Here is a 9,934-nt window from a genome sequence, read left to right as displayed (position 1 = left end):
TGGATATGTGCTAGAGGTTTGGCCAAGCGTGACTTGCCCCAGGAACGTGTCTCTCTCTGCCTTGAAACTAGGCAAAAACTCCCTCTTTCATTGCTTCTATCTCTTGTTGTTTGCCAGTCTCTTCCAAAGCCAAGGAGGCAAACCCTTTTCCTACTGAGCCCGACAACAGGAATCATCCCCTGCAGCTTTGCATAATGCCATGCAAGGGGGATTTGTCCTACCTGAATGCACCAACCAGAATCCATTTCTGAACACTGCAGACTTTCACACATATTTGAGAGGCAAAGGCATTACAGTGAAATATCTCAACCTGCTTTTAATAGTTTGGGTGTTTGCCTTAAATTCATGCAGTGGTCAGCTTATAAATGTTCCCCAGGCCTTCGTGTGGGCATTGCTCTGCCTTTGCTTAAAGGAAATTAATGCCCTGTGGTCAAATTCACTCACCCATGCCCTGGCATGCTTTGGGGGGTTTTTTTCCTGTTTTCTTTCTTTTAAATGCAACAGAAATGTGTGTTTGGAATGTGCAGAGTGCTGTTCTAGGTCCAAAACAAAGCAAAATGAAATGCTGTCTGAGGTGAACATTAGTTTTGCCTTACCAGCCTCCCAACATCCCAAATACAGTGGGAATAAAAAGGTAGAAGCATAGTACTGATGCATGTATGCTAAAGTGTGAAAAATTCAAATTACTACTATTGCTGACATTCTCAGACCCAGGACTGGCTCTCCAAGAAGGAGCTTGTCACAATACCTACCTTTTTGTCTCCTCTGGGCTGCAGGCTAAGCTGGGCTCAGCGTGGCTGAGGAGAGCCTGGCCATGCATTTCTCACAGGTGAAATGACAGAAAGTCCCAGCCAAATGGAGCAAGAGGAGTGAAAAGTGGTCTGTGTGTGCCAGGGGACAGCTCTGTTTGAGGTGTCTGCATCCTGTTTCAAAGCATCAAGTGTTTAGCAGGAATAGGAGACTCAACTGTCTCCACTCACTACAGTTTCTTCCCAAAAGCTGCTCTGCAAGTGGAGGCAAAAAAGAAACCAGTGTGGCTTTTACCCTTTTGAAGCTCTGGGGGAGCTATCCCAGGAACAGACAGGAGATGGTGCTCGAACAGCACTAAAGGAACAATAATTACCCATCACACCTCCAGCAGGCTCGTTACCATCAAAGTAAAAATTTAAAAAAAAAACTCCCAACCAACCAAACCTAGGAAAAACTAACCAGCCACTCAGCCACGGGGTAAATGTTTTCCCTACCAAAACTTCAAGTTTACCATTCATCCTAATGTTTTAAACTTTGGACTGTAAAGGCTACACATGCCTGACAGTACCTGTCAGCTGTAGACTGTCAGTTCACAATGCAGACAGCTACCATAGCCCATGTTTCTCTTGGAATTAAAAAGTAATTTTGCACTTGATTCCGTGTGAAAATGACATGTGCCCACCCTCCAGCTTGCCTTTGGACAGTTGGCTACCTCTAGTGAGGGAAACACTCAAAAGAGGCTCATGGGTTGACAGCAGGATCAGGGCTCATGAAAACAGGGATGAGCTCTCTCCAGCTCACAGGAGTTCTCATGGTCCTGCAGCAGCTGAACTCTGACCTCTTGTATGAGGCCTGTGTAAATAAATTAGCAGATCATGCTTCCAGTTTGTCATCCATGTTTTAAGGGATAACTCAGCTTTCTACATGTAAGTGTTTTCATATTGAGTACTGGAGCTACTACTGTAGCTTCCTCAAAACTTTGCATTTCATACCAGTTTGGAATAGGGACAGCTTAGCCAGGGAGAAGATTGACAAAACCAAGGTGAGTATTAATGCTATCTTTTAGCATTTACTCCCTTTTTGATAAGAATTTCAGGCTGATAGATTAGCCAGGTTCATGAAGAACCAGAGTGCCAGAAAGGTAATTTCTCTGATTCATACAGAAATAGATCAGACAGATTTCTATCTTACAGATAGGAAATTTAAATTACTTTTCTCTTACAGACTTTTTTTTTCCCAAATCTGAGAAGTCTTGTTATAGCGCCAACACTAAGAAGTTTCAGATACCACAGAGGTCATCTATACCAGATAAACCCAATGCCAAAATTTAAAGAGCATAATAAACCATATGCTACTTCCTAAAGCTCTTCACTGAGGAGAAGCTTTCTCTCCTTTTTCTTATTGCCAATGAGTGTGGTTATAGAGCATAAAGTGACATACCTGCATAATAAAGTCGTGTTGTTTCCCTGGAAGTTATCTTCTAGCTGTGGTAGAGCACAAACATTGTGTTATCTCTGCAGCAGCAGGACCCAGGACCCCATTGTGTTAGGTCCCCTTTGAAGACAGGAAGACAAAGGCAACCCCAGCCTCACCTCTCAATGAAATTACCTTTGGCCAAATAAAGGATGTCTGATCCAAGACTCCCTCCGGGGAAGTGAGCACCGTTTTCCCTTTGGCTTCACTGTGCTGAGTGGTTGGAGGCAGAGGAAGAACAAACATCCAATCACTTCACCCCCACATCTCTTTTGTAAGAGCTCTTTTGCCTCTGCAGAGATATGCATCCCTTTCACCTGGAGACAACACTGCAGCAAAAGCAGAGCCTGCTGGGGGTGCTCACCTCGCTGAGACAATCAAAGTCATTCCACGGACTTGCCGGCTTATCAATGCTCTGTTGTTTGCTCCACTACACACCTAACTGTTCCCACACAAGGAGCCTTTGCCTCTGCATCCATACCCTCCCTGCATGGGACAGGAACCGTGGGGTTTTTTTAATTCTCTGTACAGCAGTTACCCACATTAGCCTCTGTCCTCAATCCATGCTGTAAGAAGGGAAATGGAAATCAAGCAAGATTTGAACACTTGTGTATGTGATCCAGACTGCTTTTAGAAAGTGCAAACTTCTGGACAGTATTGAAAATGTAAAGTCTCTTACCCTTATGAGGTAAACTTCCAAAATCCTGACTAACCCTCTATCAGAATGTTGCTATCTCAGCCATAGAAGTGCTTTCCCATAACACTGCCAACACAGGGTCCAGGAGGGCTTATTTTCAGCTAGGCACATTTGAAAATAGCCAGATGCAACAGGCCCTGAGTTGTGCTTGACCCCCTCAATTGTTTCCCAGTTTCTGTTATGAATATAATGAATAACTGTGTAGAGATCCAGCTGGACAGAGCCAGCTGAAGCCACAGGCAGCCAAGTGGTACAGGGACCAGACTGTCTGTGCACAGCCCATGTGCATCCCACCCTGCCTGCTAGTGTGTCATTCCAGCCCCCGCCACTCTGGACACTGGAAGAGCTGGCTGTACCACATATGCACACTATTCATATTTATGAAAAAGGAGGTGACTGGTTTTTTTGCTAGAGGTTTGTTTGATTATAGGTTAAGGAAGAGGTAGAGTAACTAATTATCATAGCATAGTTGGTACAAAAATCTGTTTACTTCCTCATTGGGATTTGAACCTACATTCTCCAAAGACAGTATCACCACTCTAATACTGCCAGATGGACATTCATAGCCAGAGGAAGTTAACTCAGCTCTCTCTTAACAAGTCCATGGTCCATGCGGGCATGAGACTTGTAAGAATGCTCCAGTCTGTGTCTTATTGCCAATTCATCAGGGTCACAGAGGAGCCAGAGGTCACACTCAAGAGAAACACAGGTTTGCTACACATCTCAGGAAGAGATGGTTGTGCTTTTTTGATGACGTGCCAGTATTGTGCCTTTTTCAGATCACAAACCAAGGCCAGAGGCCATATTTATGCACAAACATCTGTCATGGGCATATTTTTCAACCCTGATGGTATTCAGACAATCTACAAAAACATTACCTGTATCATCAGGCCAGAGGAACCCTTTCTCTTGTGGAAAACACATCTTCCCAGAATACCTCTACTCAAAATTTCAGTGGCAATATCCATGTATGTGATGCAGCTACAGAACACAACACCAGAAATTTGATGATGAACGATAAATCCAACAGATGCATCACCAGGCAGCAATAGAGGAAACAAAGCACAGATGTACATAACAAAAATCTGAGTTTTAATGATAAATTAAAAGGTAAGAAAGATAATAAAGAATCATTGAGTTCTGTTTGACATATTCAGAATCTTTCCCACAACAGATTCTTAGTCTTCAATTAGATGGAAGCTATCATGGGAGAAAAGTGCCAGCTTTAGAACTTTAGCATCCATCAGAAGCATTAGTCTGAAAGCAAAGTTTGGGATCTCATTCTTGGTACCACTTGTTAGAAAGTTTTTCTGATCAGCTGTGAGGGACTGATAAATGTTAAGACAAAAATGTCTTAACATTGAACTTCATTTTGAGCTGTTGTTTATAAATCTCTTTTAACGCTAGCCACATTAGTTGCCAACTCCAATTTTGGTTCAAGAATGGATCTACATTTCCACTTCAGCCTTGATCTTCAGCAATGACTCCACTTCCAGTGCACTCCCAAGATAGTTCACACAACTGATACATTGCTGATTTACGTATCATTGTCACTCCATGTCCTGAAGCTACTTACAAATTTAGAAGTCCGCTTTTAAAAAAAGCAAGCTGTTTGTCACCTTGGCTGTGAAGCACAAACCCAGTTAAGAGTTTTCTTCCATTTTAAAACTCCAACCACTCTGTCATATAAATACAATTTGATGGAGAAATCTCACCACCTTCGTGACAATCATCAAAAACCTGCAAAAGAAAGCCCTGTGTCAGCAGAGTAATTACTTCCAGTTGGATGATGCTTGCTGTGTGTAACATGGTCCCATGTTTTCTGCTCCTTCCCCAGCAGATCAGCATCAGTCTAACACAGGCCAAAACCTAGGAAGTGTTATGGCAGCTCTGAGAGAGAAGGGAAAACAGCTCACACCACAAAGGGACATGCTGGCAAGTTTTACCTACAAACCAGTTTGCAGTCCAGGGAGGAGAGACCAAAAGCTAGACAGAAATAAGTTAGCTTGTTAAAAACACAGGCAAACTTGGGATCAGAGACATAATAATATAACTCAGAACATGCTACACTTGACAGCATCTCTTCACATACAGGCCAGTAAAGAGACAGGATGGAAGTGGGAAACAGCTGGCAGACAGTACAGAACCTGCCTGTTACACCACAGCTAAGGCATCACAGGCAACTTCTGAGCACAGCTGGCTTACAAACCACAAGGCTGACTTGTGGGTAGAACTTGCAGTGTGCCATCTGGCTATTGCAGGACTGTGTTCAAGAGCTGCATGCAGCCACTAATGGTACACAGAATTAGTTACTCACAGGGCAGAGTCCACAAGGTGTCCTGACTAATCCCGTGGGTTGGATGAGAGGACTGACGGCTCTGTACAGCTTCATCTGCCCATCCACACTGCCCACTGTCCCCTCCTTGGCAGCAATAATTGTCATCTCCACTTTGCCATCATAGATCAGAGTATTTAAAATGGTTTCGATGTCTTCCATTGACAACTCTACCTAAGAAACAATTTGTGAAATAGATGTTAGGAAAGATGCACACCAGCAAGTCCTGCAAGAAGGAAATGAACAAACCCCATGACTAACAAATCCTTAGAGTTGTAACCTAGTCCAGAAAAAGACACCATTCTCACTGGGAACTTTATGGGGTTGTGCAGATGCAAAAAGAAAAGCAAATGCTAATACCTCCTACCTGCTGAGCACTTTTGATTTGCACTAGCCTTGGTTTACCAATAAGAACTTCCCTATGCACCTGAGGTGTCTACATCATCCTAGCACGACACAGTTCCAGTTTTGCAGGAAAACAATAGTGAAAGAAGAAAAGACTGCTAAAGATATACTTGTTGATGGTGATAATAAATGTGGGGTATTTTTCCCCTTCTTTTTTTCTCCCTCCCCTAAAACTCATTAAAGTGCATACGTAAATTTAAGAGAAATTATGAAACATAAACCAGCTGAGACTGCTAACAAGGATGTGAATGCTAATTCTTTTATATAACTCTGAAAACCCACGTGCACAAGCTATCCTGGGACCCCAAGCAGTATCAATGACCCCTCCCAAAAAGCAGTGAAGCTACAAAGCTCACCTCCACTACACAAACTGCAGGGTACTAAGACACTTAAGAGACCTTCAGCAAGTTTGCAGTACTCAGCTCCTACAGTTAACCATGCACTGACAATTTGAACAGTAGTGAGATGAATCTCTTCTGACCTTACTGATGCCCAGTTCACAGATGTACTTCCACACCTCGTGGGATGAGGCAAATGAGCTGTTCCTCTGTATCATGGGGTTCTGTTTGCTGTCTCGAGCTGCCTCTGCCTGAGAAAAAAAGCAAAGCTTATAGTCAGCACTCACTGCCAAGAGCCTACTTTATGGTTCAGTTTCAGGCAGACTCAAATACAAAAGTTGATTTCCAAACCATTTCTGGAACATGTTTAGCATTTAAAGCCATGTCCTTAAGACTGGTGTATGTGAGACAATGCAATGCACAACCAAATATAATTTTATAAAAAATGACACAAAATTTGCACTGTAATTCAGATTAATATGAAGGAATTCCTGCATTTGGCATTTTGTTGACAAAATAAAAAAAGTTTCTGCTGTACCTAGAGCCAGTAAAAACACATTGTAATGGAATAGACAAATGCTACAATCTGCAGACATTTAATGAACTAGAGACAACACAGACAAGGGGCAATTGCCATCTATGCAGAGCTACCTGACTGACTGCTTCCTTACCCTCCCAGAAATGAGGAGCTCTGCACAAAACACAGTGCCTTTTCCTAAATTTTTTGGTCCTGTGCTCCTTGCTGCCTGCCAAGCTAATTGCAATAATGGCCAACACCTATGGAAAACTTAAGCCTTGCCTGGCACTGGTTTTATAAAGAAAACCATCAGTGGTGCTCACCTTACTCTGCAGAAACTTAAAACACTGTTGATTTAACACCTCCACAAATTCAGACTCGAAGTCCTGGTCGCTGTACCAGGCCCCACCAGTGACTGAGCGGTCAGGCTGCAGGTTGTACAGCATATAGACCTTCTTCTTGGATGCCTGTGGGAGGAAAATGTACAGCATAAGAGGTAGTTCATTACTCCTATACCTAGGACACAGCAATCCAGCTGACTCGAGCTATCTTCAACATGCTTGACCCTCAGGTAATGCCAAATCATTTTATATCACAGTGTCAGAAGACTAGATGAAGCCAGCATCTCTCACAAGAACATGAAAAAACTACTGCTTTTCTATGTCCAACTTCTCTACCTGCACCTGGTTTACCAGACCCAGTATGAACCAGATAACTGAAAGGAGTTTCAGGAGATCCAGGGGAGAGGAACCTTGCAGAGTCACGTGCAGCTAGGTAACCACATCACTAGTGCCACATGCAAAGCTGAGATTGCTTCAGTATCAGAAGTATGAAATTGCTGCAGCAACACTGGGACCCATTGAAAAGTAATTATGGGCAGGTTGGTTATTTGGGTGCAGACTAAGAGAAAAGAGTGGTAGAAAAGTGGTAACAAACAAAAAAGGAGAAAAAGGTGGAAAAGAGAATTAGAGAGGGCAGGATCTGCAGACAGTAGGAGTGTGGATATGCATAAACAGCAGAGAAGCTGATCTGTGAACCCAATATCTGCTGCATGTCAGTCCTGCACACTAAAAGCAGAGAGTCAAACACTGGTTGACAGTCAAAGAAAAAGCTGGAGGCAAAATGAGGTTTCCCTGCTCTCAGTCCCCTGTTAAAAGCATACAAAGCATGCAGCAAATGTTGAAAATGTTAAAAAAAAAAGTCACAAAATACTCACTGCCACAGATTTAACTGCTTTGATTAGTTTCTTGCTTTCCAAGTTTTTCAGTATCTTGTTGATCTCCGTTAAAGGCAAATTACTTTTGTATCTAATGTCTCTGCTCCAAATACCTGTTTAAAAAGAGAGAAGTGAACAGAAATAAACAGGAGAAACCATTTGTTTCTGTACATACTTGCCAAGCAAAAGTGAGATCACAGCACAGCCTGAGTCAGTTGCCTATCACAGGATGGATCCTGCCACTCCCAGCAAAAGGGGAGGAATGCACAGAAGGGATTGGGGCAAAACAAGCAGGTATGGGAACTCTTAGATTTTATATTTGTGTTGTCTGGGCAAGCATTTACAAGTTTGGATGGGAATGGTTCCATAAGTAAAGACAGGTAGTACCATTCACAGTCGTAATTTAAAGTACCTTTGTTGCCTGCATCCTCTATGATTTGGTAAACCAGCTTCTCTTGATTGTCAGAGCCTTTCATTTTACTGTAAAACAAGGCAGACATCAGGATTTTTGAAAGGTCCAAAATTTGAAAGAAGTTGGATTTGTTTTAAACTACAAACAAGAATTGTGTTCCAAATGTCTGTATCCAGCAAACACAGGCCTACCTTGCATTTTGAGAATCTTTGATTCTGTACAGGAGACCAGCACTGCTCCTCAGCAGGTCCAGCTGCCCCTAGGAGAGATGGGCACAATACACTTACTGTCCTGCAAACAGCTTGTTTCAGAAGGTGCTTTAGCAGAATGTTCTGAAATTCTGAAATAAAAACCTTATCTAATGTCAACTAAATAATGCAAAATGAAACCAAACATTTCTAACCACTGGAAACAACAACAGCCTTGAGGGTATTTTTTCCCCTGACAAGTATCCACTTGTCATCAGCTATCAGAAATAACAGTTCCTGACCCCTTCCCACAACATCTACACAATTCCTATTATTTCACCTGACTCTCACAGGGTGCAAGGGACATCAAGCTCTTGCACACTTTGCTCTCACTTTGCATCAAAACACTCATTTGCATGGCAACCCAGAAATCACAGCACAGCTCTGGAACAATGCCAAGCTCCAGTAGCAAAGTTCTATTTTTTATTAAGTGGCCATCACTGGAAAGCAGCCAACATTGATGGGAAGTGACCCTTAGAAGCAAATTACTGGCATCTCTCACACACATAAAGAATTGTTCTGCTCTGCATGCTTGTGCCAGGCAAAATCCTTATTTCCTACACAAGAGGCAAGCAATTAGACAAGCCTAAGAGTGTCTATATAACAATATTAACATTCAGTCTTTCATTGCCAGCTGATCTTTTCTTATAATTACAGCCTTGGTTCTTACAGATTTGGCATGTTTCACCTGAGTGCCATCAGAGCAATCCACAAGCTTGGGGTTTGTGAGAGAGAGAGAGGCTCAGAGAACACCTTCACACAGGAGACCATGGGCTAACACCCATCCTTTTCCCCATGGCTGATTAATTCCCTATCATTAATGGGCCTTGTTGGCTGAGGCAGAGTGAGAAAGGGGGGATGTCCCTACCATGGAGAGCAGTCTGTTGATGGCCAGGGCTCTCTGCTGTGCATCCATGTGAGGCATCTCGTTCTGGATCACCTGGTCTGTGATGCCGTGGGGGAACTGGTGGCACAGCTCAATAATCCTGTGAGGGGAGACAAGCAAGTTTAAGGTCATGTTCTGTAGCACCCAAAAGCAAATCAGGATGGAAGAGAATGACAAGAGTAACTCAGGGCAAAAGTATCCACTAATTGCTTCTTGAGGGAACTGGGCACCTACTCCCTGTGCACCGCTTCCCTTTCCAAGACAAGAAAAACACCAGGACAGCCGAAAGTCACCTGGCCCAACCCCCAGCGCCACCCAGGCGCCTCTTAGCACGAAACCCTCAGTGTCCCGACGATCCCCTCCTTCAGCACCTGTCTCCTGACCAACACTCGGGCCCTGAACGACAAGGCCCCGCCGCGCTCCACCCTGCTGCCCCGCCCCAGAACCTCCCTGGCCTCCCGCCGGCCTCCTCACACCCCTCCGGCCGCCCGGCAGCCTCCACGCCCGCCTCCCCGGCGCGGCGCGCACCTGCCCTCGATGTCCATGGGGTCGGGCACCTCCGGCTTCACCTTCACCTCCGCCATGGCGCGGCACGCTGCGGCGCGGAGAGGTGGCGTCAGAGACGCGCGACGGAGGGGGACGGGGTGGGTTGCTAGG

General features: G+C 44.1%; 1 protein-coding gene across 2 annotated transcripts; it reads right to left on the bottom strand.

Moving 5' to 3' along the window:
* Positions 1 to 3,991: 3,991 nt before the first annotated feature.
* On the bottom strand, positions 3,992 to 9,931 carry POLR3F (RNA polymerase III subunit F). Of its 2 annotated transcripts, none has more exons than XM_085054551.1 (9): positions 9,806 to 9,931; positions 9,260 to 9,377; positions 8,335 to 8,402; positions 8,144 to 8,211; positions 7,732 to 7,844; positions 6,839 to 6,982; positions 6,142 to 6,249; positions 5,238 to 5,429; positions 3,992 to 4,660 (listed from the first exon to the last, which is right to left on the bottom strand). In XM_085054551.1, the coding sequence occupies exons 1-9, from the start codon at positions 9,859 to 9,861 to the stop codon at positions 4,583 to 4,585; spliced, it is 945 nt and encodes a 314-aa protein (XP_084910677.1). In that variant the 5' UTR covers positions 9,862 to 9,931; the 3' UTR covers positions 3,992 to 4,582. The 2 variants fall into 2 exon arrangements, with proteins under 2 accessions (XP_084910677.1, XP_084910678.1); XM_085054552.1 differs by lacking the exon at positions 9,806 to 9,931 and adding an exon at positions 9,571 to 9,632.
* Between the last annotated feature and the right edge of the window lie 3 nt (positions 9,932 to 9,934).

This window comes from Lichenostomus cassidix, chromosome 3 (genome assembly GCF_008360975.1).
Source record: "Lichenostomus cassidix isolate B80296 chromosome 3, HeHo_3.0, whole genome shotgun sequence".
NCBI classification, from domain to species: domain Eukaryota; kingdom Metazoa; phylum Chordata; class Aves; order Passeriformes; family Meliphagidae; genus Lichenostomus; species Lichenostomus cassidix.
The sequence above is the reverse complement of the archived record's forward strand: the minus strand, read 5'-3'. Positions and strand labels throughout refer to the sequence as shown.

What these genes read in the sequence shown, in the direction of transcription:
- POLR3F (XM_085054551.1), bottom strand. Translation starts at nt 9,861, where the DNA reads ATGGCGGAGGTGAAGGTGAAGCCGGAGGTGCCCGACCCCATGGACATC. An exon ending in TCAACAGACTGCTCTCCATG is followed by an intron (nt 8,403 to 9,259) that starts GTAGGGACATCC and finishes CATCTCTCCTAG; the next exon opens with GGGCAGCTGGACCTGCTGAG. An exon ending in AAAGATTCTCAAAATGCAAG is followed by an intron (nt 8,212 to 8,334) that starts GTAGGCCTGTGT and finishes CTTGTTTTACAG; the next exon opens with TAAAATGAAAGGCTCTGACA.